Raw genomic sequence first — 25,441 nt, 5'->3', positions numbered from 1 at the left:
CTAGCCCATTTTGTCCTCACTTCTTTGCTTCTGATGATTTGCCAGTACCATTGAAAGGTAGATTTTGAAGTGTGAAATCATTTCCATATTTGAGCCTCTTGTTTGAACAGTGAGAACAGTGTGTTTTCTAGTCTCTGGAGGCTGACTATATTAATCTCTGATACAAAGGTAGCTTTGCAATAGTCAGTACCCAGTGATGAAAATTAGTTCATTACTCAAGTATGTCAGAAAAGTGCCTATGGGTCGTGGATCTGACAAATTTATTCCGTTACAACTTGACGTATATGAAATATGAAATTAGTGAATTTAAAAACTCTGCTTTTAAAATAACATCAACTATTAGTGTAGATGAAGATATACTTGTCTCTGTAGTCCCTCTCACTACCTTGAATAACACCTTAAGTTGATGTAGATGTCAAGCCTTGGTATTATAGTATACTTTTTGGGGCTTACCCTGAAGGAAGATGTCTGATATTACCAGTATACAGAAGAAAGCCTTTTCACATATTAACTACCATATGGATCTTAACAAAATTTAGTATTTCTTGATGCTATGACATAAAGCGTCTGAGTTGTCCATCATTAAAAGTTGCTTTTTCTAAAATTATTAAGTTCACTTGACAGTCCCGGTGGTAAATGGATGGAAGACTCATTTTTAAATCTTCCCAAATTTTAATTTAGCCTAATTTAATTTTAAATATATTTTTTTAATTGGAAAAGTGGCATATCTGTGGCAGTGAGCATATTTTATGAGTTTTCTTTTTAATAATAGGTGAAATAAATTGTTTCTATCTTTCTTGTCTCCTTACAAACCTTAGGCAAGATTAAAAAAAATAATTAATAAGAATCTTTAGTTTATACTCTTGAGGATTTTCTTTGAAACCCAACTTATCTAAACTTGAAAAAAAAATGGTTTTTGTATTATTCTATTTTTACAATATCTCCTTGAAATGAAATGTTAGAAAATAGAAGACACCATCCGAGTTTTACTGTAAACAGTATGACTTTTTGTGTTTCTGTTACAGTTTTGGAGATATTCTAGTGTAACAGACATTATGGCAAAACCAATTTTTGTTTTACATTATTGCATACAGAACCCTTAATAAAATGAATTAAATAACAAGTAATTTTCTTTGTTCTTGATTACTTTTTTGTTATTTTGTGTATTAATATGATGCTAGTGTAAGGCTTTAAACATTACTTATAAACTGTGATTTAATTTAGCTGTAATCAATTATAAAATGGCTTAGAACAATTTAATCATTGTTACAATTTATATTTAACGATTTTTTTAAATTGTCTCCATCTCTAATGTTAATGTTATTATTTTACAGTGAGGATGATAAAAAACAGGATGAAAAGTTAAAACTTTACTGTGAAAAGTTATTGTTAAATAATTCAAAAACAGGAAATCTTAGATCATTATTATGTGTATTTCGTATGCGTTCAACTGAATTGTTAGTTTCATCACAAATTGGAAAGTAAGTATATTTTATTTTCTTGATTGTCATTGTTACCTATACATATGTAAAATACAAATATATGAGAGCCTTCAGTAAGAAATATAATTTGTTTACATCAAAAATTAATTTAAATGTCAGGAAAAGATTTTTGAAAGTTTGGAGTGTCGCTTTATATGAAAGTGAAACTTGGACAATCGGAGTATCTGAGAAGAAAAGATTAGAAGCTTTTGAAATGTGGTGCTATAGGAGAATGTTAAAAATCAGATGGGTGGATAAAGTGACAAATGAAGAGGTATTGCGGCAAATTGGTGAAGAAAGAAGCATTTGGAAAAATATAGTTAAAAGAAGAGACAGACTTATAGGCCACATACTAAGGCATCCTGGAATAGTCGCTTTAATATTGGAAGGACAGGTAGAAGGAAAAAATTGTGTAGGCAGGCCACGTTTGGAATATGTAAAACAAATTGTTAGGGATGTAGGATGTGGAGGGTATACTGAAATGAAACCACTAGCACTAGATAGGGAATCTTGGAGAGCTGCATCAAACCAGTTAAATGACTGAAGACAAAAAAAAGAGAGAGAGTGTGTGTGTACTCATATCTTTGTGTGTATGTATATATATATATATAAAATATCATATTTTTTCAGCCTCCACATAGTACAGAATTAGAGAACACTTACATTTACTTTTTAAAATGTTTTCGGGCCTAAGCCCATCTTCATTGATATTTTTTATTTTAATAAATTCTTCATTTGTTTACATTTACACATTAATTTTAAATTAAATTTACACATTAAAATTAATATATATATGTAAACAAATGAAGAATTTATTAAAATAAAAAATATCACTGAAGATGGGCTTAGGCGTGAAAAAGTTTTGATGAATGTAAAAAAGTAAAGATATGAAGAGTGTTCTCTAATTCTGTACTTTGCGAAGGCTGAAAAAATATTATATTATATATAGTTATTTAACGTACAGAGGAAAAAGAAAAAATGGACTATAAAAAATTTAATCTAAATATATTAAAATATATACTAGGTGGTCCATTTAAATTGAGACACATCTATATCTCAAAAACTGCACATTTTAGAAAAAAATGTTTCTTATTAATGTTTTTCAATTTCAAGGGGGAAATACATTCACAAACTATGTTGTCCTTGTTAAGGTCAAATAAAGGTCATTTCAAGGTCAACTTAATTTTTTAAAATAGGAATCCGTATTTGTTATCGTAGAATCAAATTCTTTGCAAAAATAATTAAAATTTCATTTCAGACTTTTGTTTTTCTAAAATTGATAGTTTTTTAGTTATTCATCTTCAAAAAATGCTATAGGCCTATAAACAAACTGGTGCTTTTAGTTTCATTAGGTCTGGACCAGCTGTTGAGTTACATCCAGCTGATATTAAATTTAAAATAAAAAACAATGAATTAAAGGATTAACCTAAATAAAATCCATTTACGTTTTAATGAATTTTTCTAATCAAATAGTACATACCGATATGGTACACAGCCTAGATGTGTTGTACACTTTGGTCAATTAAGTTATGTCAACTGTATGAAAATATTTGGTTTAATGAATTACTGATACTTTAAACATTTTTTTAATGCTCTTTATTTAAAATAATTACAAAAACTTACTCTGCATAAAAAATTAGAGCTACAAATATTTGAAGTGGTGTCCTTCTACTTCTATGCATTTTTCGATACGTTTTAAAAACAACTCATGAACATTTAATAAAGTTTTTCACCTGATATCTCTACAAACATTGTTATATGCTCTTTCATGTTCTCAGGGGTAGTTGATACTTCTAGATAAACCTTTTCTTTAAGGTAACCCCATAAAAAAAAAAACTACTGGAATAATATCAGGGGATTGAACAGGCAAATGAACTGGACCAGCTTGACCAATCCAATGATCATTGTATTTGTGGTCCAAAATTACTTTGGTGATAATTGAATAATGTGCAGGAGAGCCATCATGATGAAACCACATTGTTTTTCTCTTCTCCAATGGTAGTTCATCAATCAGTAAAGGTAACTGATTTTTTAGAAGAAAATCTGCGTATTTTTCTTCGTTCAAATTTCCATTGAAAAAATGCAATCCGATTAATGTACAGCCTATGATTCTGCATTAAACATTGTCAGTCCATGAACGTTGATGTTCATCTTTCCTTAGCACCGTGGATTTCTCACTGCCCAATAATGCATATTGTCTGTTTACTGCTCCTTGATAATTAAAGCCTGATTCATCAGAAAATAATTTTGATCTACCTGTTCTTTTTCCAGCACCCATCGACGAAATACTACTCTTAATTAAGTGAAATATGTTATAGATGGAATTTCAGGCGTTTTTATATTCTCAGAACACTAGTTTTTGATATCCTGGAGCACACAAAATTCTTCTTGAACTAACATGATGATCTACAATGACCACTGCAGCCATCACTATTTCATGGTTTTCTGCTGTACAGAATTTAGACAGTTTTTTTCTAATTATAAATTGTTCAATAATTTCCAATAAATAAAAACTAAATAATTTAATATTTATTAATAGTTGACAAGTAACAAAGTAATAAAAAATTAATTAGATTAATTAATTAATTAATAAGACACTGATGGTATGTTCACTTAGATAAATATCATTTGCAACTTGAATTTCACTTTTAGGCTATTTTAAAAAGTTTGCTGGTGTTTACATGCTTAATGTCTTCTTCTTCTTCTTCATTATTGGTAACATTTTTTTAATTTAAAATTTAACATCAGCTGGATGTAACTCCACAGCTGGGCTAGACCTAATTAAACTAGAAACACCAGTTTATAGGCCTACAGCATTTTTGAAGATGAATACTTTCAAATATTTTTAATGTTATACAGTATGTATTAACATTCATAATAATTCCATGATCACTAATTTGATGAGCAAGACATCCTTTTTATCCTAAAAAAAGATTACCCATATGCTTATTTACCGAACATTCTTATTTGAACTTCTTTGGTCTAGGAGTTAATAAATGTCGCCATTTCATTGACTGCCGATTTGTCTCTATGTTCGAATAAAAAAATCCAAGTTTGATTTCTACTAACAATGTGATCAAAGAATTGATAACTTTCATTTTTGTAACATTTTTCCTTGAGTGTGTCATTTAACATGTTCAGCATTCATCTGCCTCACAGTTTTTTATAGTCCAATTCTTTTGTCAACTTCACAGATAAGATCATGTAATATCAGGAAACATCAAGCAGTTATATAACACTGTGAAGGGTCAATTTTTTCAAATTTTTTGACAACTTTTTCAATTAAATCATATGTTATCCCTGACAGCCAGCTTCAAATGAATGGCACACTTCTTAACTTAGTATCACTAATAATATTCAGCTCATAACGATGTCACAAATTTGCCTATGAATTTCAGCCACTGAATTGTTTTTTCCAATCAAAAATTGGATTAATCCTTTTACTTCACAGTTGGTGGAATCTCGAAGTAGCACTCATAAATGGATGAATTTAAACAACTAACAACAAAATGACTATTGTTGCTAACAGCTGAAATAACTGAGCTTTGCAAGCACCATCTGTTTACATTGCCCATAAAGGTGGCAAATTCAAAACAAACCTTATTAAAAAAAAAACATGCTTGTATATACAGGTGAGCAGCATAAAACCAAACCCATAATGAAACCACTACCCAGCACTATTTATGAAAGACATTCAGACAACTAGTGTAACTAGTAGATATACATCTACCAATATACATAACATGTATATGTTACTACTGATTGTTACTGCCATTTGTCAGGTGGTTATGTGTCAGTGCAGTATACATTTTGTTGCAGTGCAGTATTGTGAATGCAGTTGTGTTTTGTGTAAAATGCCTTATTCAATCCAGGAGAGGATAGCCATATTTGAGGCCTATATTTGTTCTGGATTGTTTGAAGAATCACATCAAGTATTCGTAGAAAAATTTCCGAATGTCTATAGCCCAGCAAAGAGTAGCATACATGATTTAGTTAAAAAATGACGTACAACAGATTTAGCTTCAAATGCAAAACAAAATATGCAAAAATCACTACGCAAGTTATTCCAACAATCTGATGTTAAATACACATCTTGTCATACAATTTTTCATGAATTAAAATTGAAAGCATATACAACTGTGCAACAACCGAAGGAGACAGACAAACCGAAACAACTTTATTATTGCAGCCTTCACGAAAACATTGTTGGTGGACAGATAGACATGGTGTCATATTTCATGTCAAACGAGGCATGGTTTCATTTATCTGGCCATGTTAATGTGCAGAACACCAGGTATTGGATGGCGAGGAATCCTCACGAGATATTCAAGCGTCCACTTCACGATGAGAAAATGGTGTTTGGTGTGCCATTTCCAGTTATTGTATAGTGGGACCAATATTTTTGGACCAGAGACCGTCAATATACAAATTTACCTTACAATTTTCAAAGAATTTTTAGTAGAATTAACTGATAATGAAAAAGAATACAGCTTCTTCCAACAAGACAGAGCAACATGTCACACATCAAACGTTTCACTGAATCGCGTTCATGCAGCTTTCACAAATGAACAAGCTGTCAGAAGAGAACGGTGGTCTCCACATTCCCCAGAGTTGTCTACTTGTGATTTTTTCCTTTGGGGCTACTTAAAGGAGAAAGTTTATGCATCAATAATATTGATGAACTGAAGGTGAACATTCAATGAGAAATCAATGCAACTGTCAACAACGTTTTGCGTCGACGACTCTCAATAAGATCAGTAGAGCACAAAAGTGGGTCGATGCCCAAGGCGGTCATTTTGAACATCTTTTGTAAGAGTAAAGTAAAATAAATGCAACATTTAAAATAAATTTTATGTTTTTCTTATTTAATTTATCCGTATCATTCATAAAATTTCATTCCAGCGTAATCTATTGATTTTGCAGTAGTTTCGTTATGGGTTCGGTTTTATGTTGCTCACCCAGTACAATGGACTCATGAGGATGAATAAATTTTGTCAAGGGAGTTCTAAGAGTTTCATTTGAAGTTTTTCTTAATAATTTTAAGCTGTTGATATTTTTTTTAAATAAAAAATTACATCTAATATATCATTGCTTCATATTTGACAACCAGAATATCTTAATTTATGCTATCATAATCTTTTCTGTCTTTTCTCCCCAATCCTTTTCTTATTTTTACTAAAATACAGGTTTCTAACATTTGTATTACTTGAGAATGGATTTTTTTTTCAAACAGTAGCATTTTTGTTGACCTGCCTAACATTTTAAAGTATACAATTTAATAGAATTTTTAAAAGAAAAAACTTTTTTTTTAAATACAAAAAAAGAGGAAAAATGCTTTTCCAATGGTTATTTTTATTTTTTTTTAAATGGTTAACCTTTCTTAAAGGTTAATAAGTTATTGATAGTTTTTATTTTTTTTTTTAATTTTTAAGGGGGAGTCTATTCCAAAATGTAACAATCAAAGAAGAATGGAAAAAGTATTATTTTTTAATTTTCAATGTTTTTTTAAAAATTGATTTAATTAATGTAAAAATAGTTTCTCAAACAGATTATGGACATTTTTTAGTTATAGAAGTTCAAGATGGGCTCAGTTATATTTAACTGTATATTAATCCTGTCATTATTCATTATTTATTTCATTACGTTGTTTTGTTTACAGCACTGTATTTAGTTGGCATGCATACAATGCATTATTTGTTATACGCTGTTATGTTAAATTTCTTGTTCAGAGAATTAGAGACCCAGAACTTGTTTCACATATTGAATCTTTAGGTAAGTTTTGTTAATTTTATTATTTTTGCTATTCTAGTTATTGATAATTTATTTTTTATATTTTATTTTATATTATTTTCTTTTAATAACTGTTTTATTATTTTTACTTTCTATTTAGCTTTGATTTTATATTTTAAGTCAATGTTATATTTAAATTAATGTGGTCCTGGGTAAGGTGTACAGAATTATTATTCTTTCTATTGTATCTATTTTCATTAGATTTGTTTTTAGAATATTTAGAAATTATGGAACTGAGTATGAAATTATTAACAGTAATTTTTATAGAAAGATATTTCATTAAACTTGTCTCTTATATTTCACAGTTATTCACTCATTATATGATGAATTGTGTGCCTTTTGATAAATAAACTAGTGGTAAAGATTGTATTATTAGTGAATGGCATGGAGGTGCCTTTTAGATCTTTTTTTTTGAAAGACGGTAAACTCCCCTTCCCAGTCAAGCAATCCCTATATTGGTTGATCATCTGCTTTCACTTGTTTATCCCTTCACTTCTGAATAAGTACCATGGGAATTTTGATAGCAGCTTCTTTATTGGGATGCATTAGCGTAGATGATTTTTTCCTTGGGTTACACAGATCCTAATGGCTGAAGTACAAATTGTGTAAATCCAGTTTCCTGCTTGTCGTACAAACTAAAATTTGAGTTTTATCTAAGAAAAAAAACCATACTGAAAATAGGTTCCTTTTTATTGAGTTGAGAACCTTCTTTAAGATATAATTTTCTCAGTAGCTCTCTACTCTGTCAATCAATTTATTTCAAAAATTTTGTTTGATTAGTACCAACGAAATATCATGCTGTTATAGTAATGAAGTTTGTTATACCAAACATTATGATTGCAGGTTGAACCATTCTTTACTAAAAACACCAAACAAGATGCACACATATGCACAGATTTTTTTTAACTGAGAATTTAATACATTTTTACTGAGACCTCAAAGTGTTGTGAAATATAAAATTTGAGTAGGTAATTTTTTTATTGACTGCAATAAAATTTTTTTACTGCACCGCTGTTATATATTATTGTTATATATTATAACAGTAGAAAAAAAAAATAAAACTCTATATTTTGAATAATTAGTTATTTTTAATGATTTATTTTATTGTAGGTGGCAATAAAGGTAAAAAGGATGCTGAAGGTCCAATTTTATCTCCATTTTTAGAATCTGTAATCGATCTAATTGTTCATGTTCCTGTCAAGTAAGAGCAAATTATCAGTATTTCATAATTTTTATTAATTATTTATATGCAACATTACGTATTTGTATTTTAATTCTCTTATTTTGTATGCATTTATGTCGTCACAGCTGAATAGGTTTAATTTTATGGATTATTTTCCTTATAAGAATAATAACACTGGTCAATAATGATTTTGTTAAATAAGAGTGAATAACTGATTCTGATAGTATTTTTCTTGCTGATTTCAAATATGAAATTGGAATTCTTTTTCGTGCTTAGTTTTATTGTAACTACCATTCTTATTTTCATGTAGTGTAATGCATGAACTCCATAAACATAGCATTTTGTGAATGTATTTTATTATATTATTTATCAACTAAATAGCTTTTGTTTATTTATTACAGTCCCTTAATTGTTGTTACATTGATTTGTTAAACGTTAGTCATCATGTTTATTATTTACACAGTAGTTAAGATGAACAAGAATGTGACTCATTCTTCCTATTTTCATCTTAATATAAACATATCCACTGATTATTTATTTTTCATTATTATATTTACTTATAAACTATTGTGCAGACCAAGAGAAATGTTTTAAATTTTCATTCAAGTGCAAGTTCTTGTGTGTGCAATATTCAGTTTTGTAGCTAGATTTCGTATTTTCGAGTATATGTTAGGAAAAATTAGTGTATGTTTATTAAATTAGTGTGTTTATAAAGTGTTTCTTTTTAAACAATATAGTTATTGTAATGTATTAACAATGATTCGCATTTGCATTAATCATCATAAATGCTCTTCTGAGGTAACATTGAAATGTCAGAAAAGAAATATTACTCCACTTCTAAAAAAGTCAAATGAACTGTATATTGGATGTAAAGTAGGTGATCAGAACAAAACTTGGGCTCCTCATATTTGCTGTGCTTCTTGTGTAACATTGTTGACTAAGTGGATGGTTGGCTAAATGGATCTTGTCACATGCCATTTGCAATTCCAGTGGTTTGGAGAGAACTGAAGGATCACACCACAGACTGTTATTTTTGTATAATAAAGATAACTGGGACAACAGCTAAAATTAGACATGCTGTTAAATACCCTGATATTCCCTCTGCCATGCAGTCGGTTCCACGTAGCCAAGAGCTTCCAATTCCAGTACCACCAGAAACGTGGAACTTAGATGAAGATGAAAATGTAAAAATCTTGTGCTGACTTATCAGGTAATGAAGAAAGAGATCCAAACTTTTTAGAAAAAAACTGAACTCCATATAATTAATCAGTCAGAATTAAATGGTCTGGTTCATGATGTAAAATTATCAAAGAATCAAGCAGAAATACTGGCATCAAAACTGAAAGGTTGGCATGTTTTACTACCGAATACTAAAATAAGTGCTTTCCATGACAGACTGTCAGAATTTGAATATTTCCTCTCTCGGTACAAAAACTTAGTATACTGCTGTAATGATATGGACTCTTTACTGGAAGCTTTGAGACATATGTACCATCCTGACGAATGGCTTGTCAGAGCTTAGTTTGAAAGCTGTTCTACTTCACATTGGAAATAAATACCCATCAATACCATTAGCATACACTGTTCACATGAAGGAGTCATATGAAAATATGAAACTTGTATTGAGCAGGATTTATTATCAGAAATATTTATACAGATCTGAAAGTAATAGCACTTTTACTTGGACTGCAACTTGGATGCACTAAGTTCTGTGCTTTTTGTGCGAGTGGGACAGTGGGGACAAGTAAAACCATTACATAAAAGAGTAGTGGCTAAAGAGAGAGGTACTGACTGTAGGAGAGAAGAATGTTGTTAGTCAGGCATTAGTAAAACCAGAAAAAGTTTCTTCCATCACTACATATTAAGCTATGTTTATTCAAAAAATTTGTTGAAGCAATGGATCATAATGGTGCAGGGTTTCAGTTTCTAAAAAACAAATTCCTAATATAAACGATACTAAAATAAAGTAAGGTATATTTGTTGGACCACAAATAAGAGAATTAATGAGTGATCCGGCGTTTGAAGAGTGTTTGAATGACTTGGAGTTTGCTACATGGAAATCATTTCAAGATGTGGTAAAAACTTCCTTGGAAACCATAAGGCCAGTAACTACAGAGAACTTGTGAGTGAACTCCGTCAAAACTAAAAGAACTTGGTTGTAGCATGTCACTCAAAATCCATATCTTGCATTCACATTTAGATTTTTTCCCTAACAATCTCTGTGCTATCAGTGATGAACATGGAGAATACTTTCACCAGGTGATATCCACAATGGAAACATGATACCAGGAAAAATGGAACCCAAAAATACTAGCTGACTATTGTTTGAATGTAAAGAGAGATCTACCTATAGCAAATTTCAGCAGAGAATCCAATAGAAGTAAATTTTAGGTGAGTAAAAATTTTACATTTTACATTCACCAAGCATTTTTTGTTTTAAAAGAAATTTCAATTATAAAAAACTGAGCCCTGTAGAAAAATCTATTATCGTATATGAAATCAGCATAAAAATACTAATAGAATCGGCAATTCACTAACATTTAACAAACAAAAAATTAAATTTTGTTGGCCTTAGATTAAAAGTATGAACTTTGCTACTTAATGTATTAAAAAATATGTATTATAATAATATGAGAATGAATTTATTTAATTTAGTGGATTGTGTATTTCAATTTTTTCACTGTCAATCCAGAAGATATAGTTTGTATTATAGATATTGTTTGCTGGCTTTTTATAAAATGTGGCAAAATTGTTCTCTCTAAAATATATAGTGTTTTTTTTTTATTTATTAAATTTTTTCTAACTTGTTTATAGCATTTCAAGTTTAATATAATGTTTCTTTGTGCTATCCAAAACCCATAAAAATAATGCTAAATTTCACATCTGGCAATAATGTTGTTTCTTGAATGTACTACTATTTTAAATCCCATTGCAAATAGATGTAACAACTGTTTTTCAATATTTCTTATTCCTAATGACGTCATTTTGTTTCATGGAAAAAAGTTGTTATTCTTGTAAAGGTGTAAGGCTTTTTATAATGATTTATTTTTGAGCATGTTTGAGAGTTAATCTAACTTTTGGCAGTTGACAGCTTCAGAAATACTACTTAGCATATCACATTTGATGAAAAATATTTCATAATTTTGAAATAATTTTAATCTAATTATTTCTGTGTAATATCCGGTGTGGATATTCAATTTTTGGAAATATTTTTAATACCTCTAGACAAGTTTTCATGAAATTATAGAAGAAAAATGTTTTTTTTTCAGTTTGAAGTTTTTATGTTCAAGATGTGTGTATGATTTGCTTAACTGATATTAACTTAACCCTTAGCCCTCCAATTTTTTATACCTTGTCTACTTATCTACTCGTATATAATTTCTAACATTATCATCTATTATGATATGTCAATATTAATCTTATTTTAATACAAATTTGTGAAATTATTTCTGTATATAAAACTGGTATTTTAAGTAGTTCTTAATTTATTTGTATTTTTTAGGGTATAATAGTTTTCAAAACACTGCCCAGGATGGAGGCAGGTTTATTGGTGCATGTGTTACAGAAGAAAACAATTTCCTTTCTTCCCCTTTTAACTTTTCTGTGCTGTTTGCTAATTCATTCTGAATATTTTTATCTGTCTATAAAGATTACTAAAACTGTCAATATCAAAAAATGAATTAATTAATATCATCATTTACAATATGCGAACAGGAAGCTGTAATGAAAATGTAAACAAAGATAGAACACATGTTTAGGTTAAGAAGTGGATACACATAGCCTAAGAAATAATAATTTCATTGCTAACAAGCAAAGAGAGCAGCACAAGTTGGAGTTTCAATGAAAGTCAGGGCTATCTCCACAGTCGAGTTATTATAGTTCAAATATGCATGCGGGTGTCACCCGACATTTGAGTAAAACTGAACAGCGGCAGTACAGAGTTCATGTGACAGTCTAGGACTAAGGGTTAAAAAGTTTTTCTAAATATTGCATCAGTAGATATTATTAATTCAAAAAATCTTGTTACAAATCTATTATCATCATCAACTATTGGAAGGGATCTTTTGTTATGACATAACACATATTTCTAATTAGTGATCTTCCCATCTTTTTATAGGTTTTCAAAGCATGCTGACCAACAAGTTTATATGTAAAATTTTTTGAAGAAGTCACTCATTTATTGTGAATACATGTTATCTCTAACGCTCTTTTATTTTCACTTCAGCAGCTGAAATTAAAGCTATTTAATTCTGCCATGTTTCATATTCTTTTATGTGTTTTCTTGTATAATCATACAAGACTGTGATTAGTACAGCTTATATCTTGCATACTTGAAATGTGCCGTAGCTTAAGAAAGAGTCAATTAGTTAATGTAAAGAATAAATTATTTTATTCATTTTTTTTTTTAGAAACATGCACTATATAACATGTGTATTAAGAGTATTCGACCTTATTTTTTTAGATGGCTCTTAGACTGAAGCAACAGGCAACACACAACCAGCAATATACGATAATGTTCCTGCTAATATGTTTATATTAGAATAGGTCCAGATTCTCACACCAGACCCACTGGGTTGGTCTGGTGGTTAACTCATCATTGCAAATCAGCTGATTTTGAAGTTGAGAATTGTAAGATTCAAATCCTAGTAAAGGTTATTACTTTTATATGGATTTGATCATGGATACCGGTGTTCTATGGTGGTTGGGTTTCAATTAACCACACATCTCAGGAATGATTGACCTGACACTGTACAAGACTACACATTATTTATATTCATACATATCATTCTCATTCATCCTTGAAGTAATACCTTATGGTGGTTCCGGAGGCTAAAACAGAAATTCTTACACCAGAGTGATGCGCTATCGTTATGCTGAAAAATTTACCATTGAGCAGCAACTCAAACAGCTGATTGCAAAGAGATGTGTATCGCTCGAACCAGGCAATAGTGAAATATTTGTGTATGTACAAATACTATTTGACCCTAAAATTCATGTTCAGCGTAGTTTGGTGCATGGTTTCAGCAGGGATGGCTGCTATTTCCCTTTGGATGCTGTCCTTCAGTTCATTGATGGTAGTGGGCTTTGCGGTGTACACCTTCTCCTTTAGATAACCCCCACAGGAAATAGTCCGGTGATGTTAGATCGGGGGATCTGGATGGCCAACAGATATCACCGAATCAGCAGTGAAAATGATGGTATCATTATGTTCGTTCTCAAAAAAATAGGAACCTATCCACAGGCATGACTCATTGCACAACATACAGTAACCTTGGCACTGTGCAATGGAATTTCATGCAACAGTTGTGGATTTTGTCTAGCCCAGAATCTATAGTTTTGTTTATTGACATAACGATTGAGTTGGAAATGAGCTTTGTCAGATGTGATAAGGTATTGCACAAAGTCACCACCTTTGCTGATTAGCTAATCACAGAATGTGGTTCGTTAAACCTTATCTTAGATAAGCAATTCATGCATCACCTGTAACTTGTACAGTTAGTTGTAAGTACTTTCTAAGGATTCACTGCACACTGGTATGTGGAATACGCACTTGACGACACAATTGCTGAGTTGATTTATTTGGTCTGTGGTCCATGGCATTGGACACACGTTCAATGTTTTTGCACTATGCAATGATCGAGGTCTTCCAGGGAACTGTTCTTTGTTCGCATATGCAGTCTCACAAAACAGCATGCTGTATGTTCTTTCAGGATGGTGCTACTCATTTCTTAAAATGTTGTTTGAAATGCCGTCATGGTGTAATGGTGGAGTTTCTACTACTGAAGAATGCCTCCACAATGTATGAAATTTCAACGGCGGTCCACATCACGATAATTCCCTGCCACAATGAAAGAAATGCGCATTAGTAACTCCCAATCTTACACATCCTGTTAAGCTATATGAAAAACATGCATGACTGTTATTACTCGCAGTATTCAAATAATAAATATGTGCCATCAATATGGCCCCTTCTCTATTTTTATTCTTTTGTCAAAGATTTTTAAGTACATAATTTCTTTCTGATTCATATTCTAATAAGAAAATAGTATAGTGCTATTCTTTGTATTAAAAGTTATTCTTCTTTTTTTTTTTTTTTATTTCCTGTAATATAATTTTTATTTTCAGAGATGCTACATATTCTTTACATTATGAAGCAATTAATAATTTATTGGTATTATTATCGGTACAGTTATTTACGACACAGAATGCTTCACATCTTCAAATTTATAGGTATGGTAATTCAATTTTTTTTAAATTAATTTAGTTAATTAGTTTAAAAAAGTTATGTTTATTAATTCAACTATAGTAAAGTACTCCTACATTCTACCACAGGGTACTTTATCAAGTTTTATTTTGTTAAAATTTACCCAGAATTTAATATAAGACTGAAAGAATTTCTTTCAACTAGTTTTGTAAAAATCGGATTTTAGGTACTTAAAGATTGACTGTGGGCAGATCATTGTGACCACAGATAAATATTTATTCATGTAATACATATAGATATTCATTTGGGGCTGGACTAGTGGTCTCCCAATGCCTCATTGAATGGCTAATAAAGATTTATTTTTAACCAATTGGAAAAGGGTAATATGTAAGAGAAATGAGGGTTCAAACACAACCTTGACCTATGACATCGTGACCTTGTGATATCACAGAGATCAGACCTCATGATGTCACCCCTCTCTGATGATGTCACTCAATGTGCTGATCACACATCAGCACTTGCTGGTAACATGACCAAAAAAAAATCAAGGTCACCAAAAAAAAGTATTTTTGAGGTCATGCAAAATATGAAGTCAAAATTTTAAACCACCATATCTTTATGATGGTTGGGCATAGCATGATGAGGCAAAGTCCATCATCCTCAGGCTGATGTAATCTATCTTCTTTAGGGAAAGAGTAAAGTGGTTTTTAGACTGGCACATTTGTGCTTGCATGCGTGCCAGTACTACTGCAAGTTAAGAGCATGCACGCATATATGTATGTGTGCATGAATGTGCACACATGTGTATATGCACATGTGCATGGTGTATGTGTGTGTGTGTGTGTGTGTGTGTGTGTGTGTGTGTGTGTGTGTGTGTGTGTGTGCATGCATGCATGCTGTGTTGTAGTCTGAAAAGAACTTTCAAAACATCTACTCACAAAAAAAAGAATTCAGAAAATTTTATTTTATTTATTTATTCTCTCCACCATTATTGATGAGTTGTGTTTCCCCACCACAATAGAAATAAAAAACTTCATGTTGTAGCAATCATGGTGCATTGAGATTCTTATATTAATGAGTGAAATCTCTCACCAGGAGGCCTACTATAAAACATTCAATCTCTTTTTACTTTCTATTATTTTTTATTTCTTTTCAAACAATTATGACCTCAACTGAATATTGTATATCTTTCCATCATCTTTCAATCCGAAATAAACTAGATTCATCAAATAAAATCATGTCGTCAAATCTTCATAGCTAAACCAATTTTCATAATTATAATCTTGAAACAGCTCGTTCTTTATCATACATATCATTCAAAACAAATACTAATGAATCTCCATATTTGGTAAACACCATTTTCATATCCCATACGATGTACTTTTGGAACACTGTAGATCTTTTAACCTTTTTGTTAAATAAATGATTGTACAATTAAGACATTAATGAATATAATTGGGCCCATCTGGATATGTGTTAACTGCTTGATGATACTTAACAGAATGATAAAATTTAGCATATTTGTAGTATTTGAAAATGATTTTGTTCTCTTTCCATAGCCAGATGTGATAAGCATTTTTTGCTTCTTTGAATTAGTTTTTGCGATTGTGCAATTTTTAGAAACAAACTTTCAAATTCATCAGCATCAGTGACTCGATAGTTTTGCAGTCCCCATAGCAGTTTGCTTTTATTTTTTGAACATGTGATATCAATATCAAAATATAATCTCTGAATAAATGCACTCACACAATTGCATATGTAAAAATGTTATTAGCGCACACATCAAACAGGCAAACATTCTGGAATGTGAGAGGTGAATTCCTCATCCAGCAGAGCGATGAAAGAATTGTAATTGAGATGCCTAGCTGCACATTCTCCCTAATAAGCTATTAAAAAAAGCCTCATATTCCTGCTTGATTATATCTCTAATAATATTCAAATGATGTTTAACGGTTTCTCAGAGACACTTGACTTAATAATCATTATCAGTGTACATCATGTACTCTAATATGGTTCTCCTTCACAACTTCTGACATAAGTTTATTGATCAATTCAGGTAAAATGTGTTCCAGATATCTTAATAGATCTTAAAAGAGAGTCTCAAGTTTTGCTGCCATCTTTATCAAAAGGCAGTTTATAAAATTTTTAGGTGAAAACCCCTTCCATTATTACTACCTTTTGTGAAATATTTTTGTACAAGACATACATTTTCTATACAATAATCTACCCTTTGATCATACGAATCCAAACTCTGACGACACCAATTACATCTAACTTTTGATCTTTGAGTGAATAATAAAATCTCTGAATTTTGGTTTTCTTTGTTGTTGATATTGGTATAACAAAATGAATGCAACCAATTGGCCTCCCTGGAAAAGTCCTTTGATGATATCTGAATCAACCATATAGAAACATCATCAATCCATATAGAAAATGTGCTATGCAGCAACAGAACATAATGTACTGGTCTTCCCAGCATCACCAGTATTTTTTTTTTTGCAGAACTGTATGCAATTAATAAGGCCTTACACATAGTTAGCCCAAAATTTTGACATGTTTTTGTTTGCTCAGATTCCATGAGTGCCTTACAGGCAATTAGTGATGTATACTCCAGATACGTTGTTGTTGGTGAAATTCAGTATGTTATTTGACACATAACTAGGCATAATACAGTAATGAGCTTCTGCTGGATCCTCAGCCATGTAGGATTTCAGGCAATAAGCACATAGACAGTGCAGCAAAAGAGGCTTGTTTACAGCTTCCCTTACCAGTTGCGTTGCTTCAAATGATCTTGTCTGTTTCCTGAAGAGGGTAGTTCATGATGAGTGGCAAAATGAATGGGAGGCTATCATGAACAATAAACTTCACCCAATTAAGAACACTGTTTCACTGTGGAGCTTCTCATATAGAAGTAACCATCAGGAGGAGGTTATTATCTGCCTTTTGTGAATATGGACACTAGGCTCACTCATGGATATCTGATGACTCAGACAGATGCATTAGTTTGTGCTTGCTATGACTTTCAACTGACACTGCACCACATCCTTGTGGAATGTATCTGTTAAGCAGCGTTGCATTACAAGTTTAAACTAGGTGCTAACATGTGAACTATTCTGGGTTATAACAAAATGTTTATCATGTTTTACGATTTCGTAGAACAGTCCATTTATACTCACATATTTAAATTACAATAATGTGTTTCAGCTATTCATGCCAACTACTGTTTAGCAACTGGAAATTAAAATTTTTTAGTTGAGATATATAATGTGATATATCATATTTTATTACAACAATTAAATCGTGTCCAGGCAATGATAACATGGAAATGTTTTCACCCAGGAAAAAACCAGAGGCTTTTCATGTGACAGCTTGAATAAAATATTGTATATTATCCCTCTTTAATGATCTATCAATTTGGACAGCAACAATCTATTTATCCCTTCATCGACTCTGGATGAGGCCAGATGTCCTTGCTCGCTATGTTGTCTTTAATAATATGCACTCAAGTTGCAATAGAATGCGTTTTCGATGAGCATAAATTGACCATCTTGATCACATCTTAGTCTCATCCTCTTTTAACGGTTTTCCTCAGATGTGATCCTGCAAAAACAGTTATAAATTAGAAAGTAAACATTATTGTTGCACACTTCACAGCTCTTCCACCACTTCGTCATTCTGCTCAATATCACCGTCCATCTCAATCACATACAATTCAGTTTCTTTGTGCATACATCTTAATAAACAGCTACATTGCTTTGATTTTATTAGATCCAGTGTTGGTGTGGTACTTGTGTCTGTTATGGTAGGGTCATTATTGCGGTGACAGTGAGGATCAACTCGGAGAACTAAAATAAAAAAAGAATTACTACAAACCCACAACTCAATGATATACTACTATTTAGACTAATTATATCACTTAATAGATATGCAGAAATCAAATTAGTCCCCATTTCATGCAGTTATATTTTGAAAACATGGCATTGTTACCTTAGAACAAAGTACGTGAACAAATCGGTTGACAGCAAGTCTATTCTCTTTCATCTACAGTTGAACACAGCTACGATCATGCAGCCAATCGAAACAGAATTAATTATTATCTAATAAGAGTAATATAAATTGTTATTGATTTTATAAACATGCAGTTATTATTTAAATCTTACAGCATCTAGTATTCATTTTATTTTAATTGTATAACAATTAGTAGCACCCCCTCACGATCTTCACCTTATTGATGCAGGCGACAGCAATGCGATCATTCCAACAGTTACACAGTGGAGTATTTGTATACAATTGGCCAAAAGTAAAAAAACTAAAATCGCCAAAACATCAGAAAACTGACATATTCAAGTAGCTAAAAGCCTATTGCATCATAAAGTCGCAGTTTCAGGTGCATGATTCATCTCTGATTAATGCTAATTGATTTTTAATTCAGTCATGACAAAACATCGAAGCAAGCAGCTAGTTATTTTTTATTGTTCATTGTATCATGTTGATTTATTATTTATGATAATATATGTTGAGTGATCCACTTAAAATTTTGTATTATAGGATTAAACTGTACATACATTTATTTCCAATAATTAGTTTTAGAATATTTTTAAATTAAAAATTAGAAAATTAAATATTTATTGCTAAGTAAGAATTTAGACAGTTTTCTAACATACTTTTAACTTTGGGAAGGTTTTTGAAAACTTGTCAGGGCTTATCTGCCCATGATGTTTCTATTGAAAATATCCTTGTCTTATCAGTAACTTATTTCAGAAAAAACATTTTCCACATTCAGCTGCCATTTTGTAAAAACGGAGCTGGAAAATTGCTATATTTTCTAAAACTGCCATGAATTTTATACTTGCTTAGTGCTAGCCTAGAATTACCTAAATTTAAATTGCCCAGGATCATCACCATTAACAAGAGTTGAATATATACCTTCCAGTGGCTAAGCTACAGCCATTGTAGGGGACTTGCCTACTCTCCTAACATGAAGAAAGTGAGATGGGGTTCAGAAATGTAACCAAGAGCATGCTTGTTATTTTCTTCAACCTAGCCAGGTATTTGCATTCTAAATTCATTCCTGAGTATCACTGTAAGTGCTAAGTGTATTACAATGTTCTGGATACCTGAATGTTCTTATTGCAAGTGAACTGAACTGTGGCTGTAGTTTGAGGACAATTGAGTGTTTCATCAAAACAAAAATTATGACTGCAATAACGTGATGGCTTTCCACATCGCCTACTCATTGGATTGATCTCCTGCGATTTCTATCCCTTCAGTAACATGAAGCTCAAGTCGAGGATTGCCAATTTTTTGGGAAATGTAGTACAAAAGAACCACATTGAATCACAGAAATTGTGTGATTCACTTAAAAAAAAAACACAGTAATTTTGGAAGTATCCAAGAGTGAGGGAGGTAACTGCACAGTGATATCATCAAAGTATATGATAGCCAGATCTAAGTCAAATTTTTTTATTTTTTTTTTTATAGATCTGGTCTCACCCATTTTGTTATATCACCTCGTACATATTTTTAATTACATGTGTAAAGTAAAAAACAAAAAAATCACAACTTTTATTAAAAACTATTCGGAGATAGTCCCTGACTGAATAGACTCTCATTTTTATGTTAGGCTAGGCTCTCTGACGTAGGTCTGCTTTGATTTAACATTTACTTGATAAACAGTAATCATGTGAAGTCAGGAAATCCACTCTACTTGCAATAAATTAGATTATTGATACTTTAATTAACCTAATAAATTTAAAAAAATGTTTGACTTTAGTTTTTTTATTTTGAAAATACATTTTCAATTTTCATTCTTTATATTCTTATTAGGTGGGTGATGGAATCAAATCAAGCTGAAGGCTTAATTCGGAGTCTTGTTTTATGTTATATTGAACAAATGAAACCTCCACCCAGTTCTGGTGGTAGCTTATTGATTGGTTTAGCATGTAAGTATAGTTATTTGATTATTTTTTTTTTTGTTCCATGTGTTTTGAGAAGTATAAGTTTGTTTACCAGTGGTAAAATTGTTGTTGCTACCTAAGATTTGTATTAAACTTGATATTTTTATCAGTATTTCAGTAATTTTCTGAATACCTAAATACTTAGTATACAAGAATTGCTGAACCGATATCTCTTCAAGAGATAAGATGTTTAGTTTTTTCAGGTAATGATATTTATGTTTCACAATAAAATTATTTGTGGGTCTTCCCATAGTATTTTATTAACAGTAGTCTTCCTTAGTAAAGTTAAATGTTTATACTGTCACCTCTTAGTAGAATATCAAAACTGCTAATGTACATTTGGTGATTTTTAATTGATAAATTATTATAGTCAGACAAATTTCTTTACTTTTAAGGTAAAAAAAATGATTAATAAAATATTAAGTTTACATTCTTCAAGGGTGAAAATATTAAAGTAAAGCATTCTACAAAAACAAAAAAAAAGTTTGTATGTTGAATTTTTTTAAAATTTTTATTTTTTATAACTTAACCACTGATAAAAACAATTGCTCTCAGGATTTTCAGGTATAACTAGGCTTACAAGAGAAGGATTTGATGTGTCCATATGAAATCCTAATTCTTCTTTTCCCCACCCGTCATAGAACTTCACACTCGGGAACTCCGGAGGTACTAAAGAGATATTATAGACTGCAATCTACCCTTAATTTAAAATAACTGGGCTTCTTGCACTTACCCTTGGTTTCCCTGTTCATAGAAACATGTCGTAGATGAGTTGATTTACTAGTAATAGTAAGCAAATAGACGGAGCATACAGGAAAGTTAAGGAAAATTTTGGGGTACATAAATTAAAATCTAATAATGTGTTAAACAAAGATGGTACACCAATATATAATACGAAAGGTAAAGTCGATAGATGGGTGGAATATATTGAAGAGTTATACGGAGGAAATGAATTAGAAAATGGTTTTATAGAGGAAGAAGAGGAAGTTGAGGAGGATGAAATGGGAGAAACAATACTGAGATCTGAATTTAAGAGAGCATTAAAAGATTTAAATGGCAGAAAGGCTCCTGGAATAGACGGAATACCTGTAGAATTACTGCGCAGTGCAGGTGAGGAAGCGATTGATAGATTATACAAACTGGTGTGTAATATTTATGAAAAAGGGGAATTTCCGTCAGACTTCAAAAAAAGTGTTATATTTATGATACCAAAGAAAGCAGGGGCAGATAAATGTGAAGAATATAGAACAATCAGTTTAACTAGTCATGCATCAAAAATCTTAACTAGAATTTTATACAGAAGAATTGAGAGGAGAGTGGAAGAAGTGTTAGGAGAAGACCAATTTGGTTTCAGGAAAAGTATAGGGACAAGGGAAGCAATTTTAGGCCTCAGATTAATAGTAGAAGGAAGATTAAAGAAAAACAAACCAACATACTTGGCGTTTATAGACCTAGAAAAGGCTTACGATAACGTAGATTGGAATAAAATGTTCAGCATTTAAAAAAAATTAGGGTTCAAATACAGAGATAGAAGAACAATTGCTAACATGTACAGGAACCAAACAGCAACAATAACAATTGAAGAACATAAGAAAGAAGCCCTAATAAGAAAGGGAGTCCGACAAGGATGTTCCCTATCTCCGTTACTTTTTAATCTTTACATGGAACTAGCAGTTAATGATGTTAAAGAACAATTTAGATTCAGAGTAACAGTACAAGGTGAAAAGATAAAGATGCTACGATTTGCTGATGATATAGTAATTCTAGCCGAGAGTAAAAAGGATTTAGAAGAAACAATGAACGGCATAGATGAAGTCCTACGCAAGAACGGTCGCATGAAAATAAACAAGAACAAAACAAAAGTAATGAAATGTAGTAGAAATAACAAAGATGGAGCACTGAATGTGAAAATAGGAGGAGAAAAGATTATGGAGGTAGAAGAATTTTGTTATTTGGGAAGTAAAATTACTAAAGATGGACGAAGCAGGAGCGATATAAAATGCCGAATAGCACATGCTAAACGAGCCTTCAGTAAGAAATATAATTTGTTTACATCAAAAATTAATTTAAATCTCAGGAAAAGATTTTTGAAAGTGTATGTTTGGAGTGTCGCTTTATATGGAAGTGAAACTTGGACAATCGGAGTATCTGAGAAGAAAAGATTAGAAGCTTTTGAAATGTGGTGCTATAGGAGAATGTTAAAAATCAGATGGGTGGATAAAGTGACAAATGAAGAGGTATTGCGGCAAATAGATGAAGAAAGAAGCATTTGGAAAAATATAGTTAAAAGAAGAGACAGACTTATAGGCCACATACTGAGGCATCCTGGAATAGTCGCTTTAATATTGGAAGGACAGGTAGAAGGGAAAAATTGTGCAGGCAGGCCACGTTTGGAGTATGTAAAACAAATTGTTGGGGATGTAGGATGTAGAGGGTATACTGAAATGAAACGACTAGCACTAGATAGGGAATCTTGGAGAGCTGCATCAAACCAGTCAAATGACTGAAGACAAAAAAAAAAAAAAAGTAAGCAAACTGGTCATTTTTTTAGCTGAACCTGGAACCAAAGTGAAATAATGATGTATGCATATCCATTTGTTCCACCTTGTCATGACAGGGTTCTCAAATTTTCTTTCCTAGGACAGGTCAGTATATATGGAAGACACACTTTAAGGTTCTGTCTTTAAGTAGAATTTGACTACAATCTTGCAATTCCATTGAAAATAGTGTGATATGTTCCTGCTGGCACAACCTTGACCTTTGACCCCACCAAAAATTAAAAATTCGTACTAAAATTTGCGTCTAAACTTCATACGCATTTGAAATTCATAATTTTTCACCAAACTGCTGGCGATAATTACTATAACACCCAACTAGAGTTAAACCTATTATAACAGCCGACTAGAGTTAAATGATCATGCACTATTGGTTTTATAAGCAAGTGAGATAATATATATAAATAGTATTATATTCTGAAGTTATTGCAAAGAAATACTGGAATAACGAACAAAATTTTTTCCTACTTAAATATTAAACAGTCGTTAAAATATAAATGCTATTAGTTTTACAAACAAGTGAGATATATATTAGGATATATAATTGCTATTACAAATTCTGTGCAGTAGCGACCGAAGTTTTACGAAAATTTAGTACTTTTTAACCGAATCTGAATTTTCGGGCGGAAATTGCAAATATCTCGAAAACGATTCCCAGTGGTACCTGTCAGATGGTAATATTTTCAAGTGTCCCCTGGGTGCCATTTGGGAATTGGGGTGCCGCCGTAGTATCTCTGCAACCGCTCATCCGATTCAAACGGTGTCTGCATCAACAGGTTGATCACTAACTGTTTAACACATCGGGTACACCCTCAATCAACTGGATCTTGACTATCCAGAAATTAATTCCTTTAGCCCTGTGCTTTGATTGCACTCACCAGCCATAAAACGTACCGATCCAATCTTTTGCTAAACCATACGCCCATCACAATTTGGTTACCACACACCATAAAATACTCCATTCCTATCTTTCGCTTTTATTGCAGTGCATGGTGCAATACTGTAACAAACATAAGTTACTCCAATCATGGCCGGTAAATGTATCCGCGGTCACATCAGCTAGAATTCTGGCTGATGAAAGCTACCCTCCGATTAAGCCAATTGTGACTAGGAACGGAGTGGATGGTGTGGCAACCGGATATGCCGCAAGGCGGGTGTTCTTCTCCCACATGGGGGAATTGCAATGACGAAAGGTATCGTATATTTGTTGCAATTTACCCCACCTACCATAAAGTGGGTCGTTCTGTTCTTTCGCTTTTGTTACAGTGCCAGTGACGTATTAGTGTGGCATCGTAGCTGACAATATACAGGTGACAGCATGGGTTAGGTTAGACTAGTTGTGACATCACATGACCTTGGTAAATGAAATTGTGGTTATTAATTTTTGACAGGGTCAAAGGTCAAGGTTGCACCAAAACGAACATATCATACTATCTCATTGACCTTACACCATTCGAAGGTCTTTGGGGGTTAAGTATTAATTTACAAAACTGTTGTCTCCTACAGTGCAGACATTGATCACAGATTGAACTGATTTAGACGTGGAGATGGATTGACATCAAATTTATCTTATGTGATTCAAGGGAATCACATAACTGAGCTTAATATTTTCTGTTAAATGTATAACAGACACCTGTAAGATCATTTTTTCTCTCCTAATAATAATTGTGAATTTTTTTTTAAGGAATAAATAACCTTTTAAGTAACTTTTGGTGGTGTTATTGTCAGTTATAGCTTTAATGGAATGGAATGTTACTTTTTTGTAGAGTTTAATTAATTTTAGTGAATTTTTTGTCTACTATAAACAGTTTAATAGATTACAGTTCTGCAGTTTATAGCACGGATGATTTTGATTTATATTTATTATTTTTAAATGTTGCACTTATTTTTGTTTTATTTATCCTTCTTTATGTTTAACTTAGTTTTTTTTTTATTGCAGCTGATTTATGGAATCTCTTAACACTTAGTTCAGGTACAGATAATAGCGATGGATCACCTCTTGCTAACCAGTCTGTTTTATTGCTTCTAGTCCTAATAAATCATTGTACAGCTGAACGAAATCCATACAGAGAAGCTCTTAGTTCTTATAGTGGTAATTGTAAACATTTTAAAATTTATTTTTTAAGAATATAATTTTGGATGTCATAATTTTTTTTTTTTTTATCTTTACATTATATATATTCAATTAGGGTACAGTGAGTACAATGAAGATAAACGCTTGTGTTGGAGAAGGTCAAGACTTTATTACTACTGAACCTGAAAACATTTAC

General features: G+C 31.7%; 1 protein-coding gene across 3 annotated transcripts in view; it reads left to right on the top strand.

Annotated features, from left to right (window-relative positions):
- The window catches only part of LOC142332274 (dymeclin), a 77,324-nt gene that overhangs the window by 20,845 nt on the left and 31,038 nt on the right, over positions 1–25,441 (top strand). For all 3 annotated transcript variants that reach the window (XM_075378602.1, XM_075378603.1, XM_075378601.1), the window contains exons 3-8: positions 1,335–1,481; positions 7,141–7,253; positions 8,382–8,472; positions 14,581–14,685; positions 20,486–20,601; positions 25,111–25,263. In XM_075378602.1, the coding sequence (XP_075234717.1) occupies positions 1,335–1,481; positions 7,141–7,253; positions 8,382–8,472; positions 14,581–14,685; positions 20,486–20,601; positions 25,111–25,263 (725 nt within the window). The remainder of the gene's footprint in view (positions 1–1,334; positions 1,482–7,140; positions 7,254–8,381; positions 8,473–14,580; positions 14,686–20,485; positions 20,602–25,110; positions 25,264–25,441) is intronic.

This window comes from Lycorma delicatula, chromosome 11, assembly GCF_047948215.1.
Source record: "Lycorma delicatula isolate Av1 chromosome 11, ASM4794821v1, whole genome shotgun sequence".
Taxonomy (NCBI): Eukaryota; Metazoa; Arthropoda; class Insecta; order Hemiptera; family Fulgoridae; genus Lycorma; species Lycorma delicatula.
Note: the sequence above shows the minus strand (reverse complement) of the source record. Positions and strands in the feature narration are given on the sequence as shown.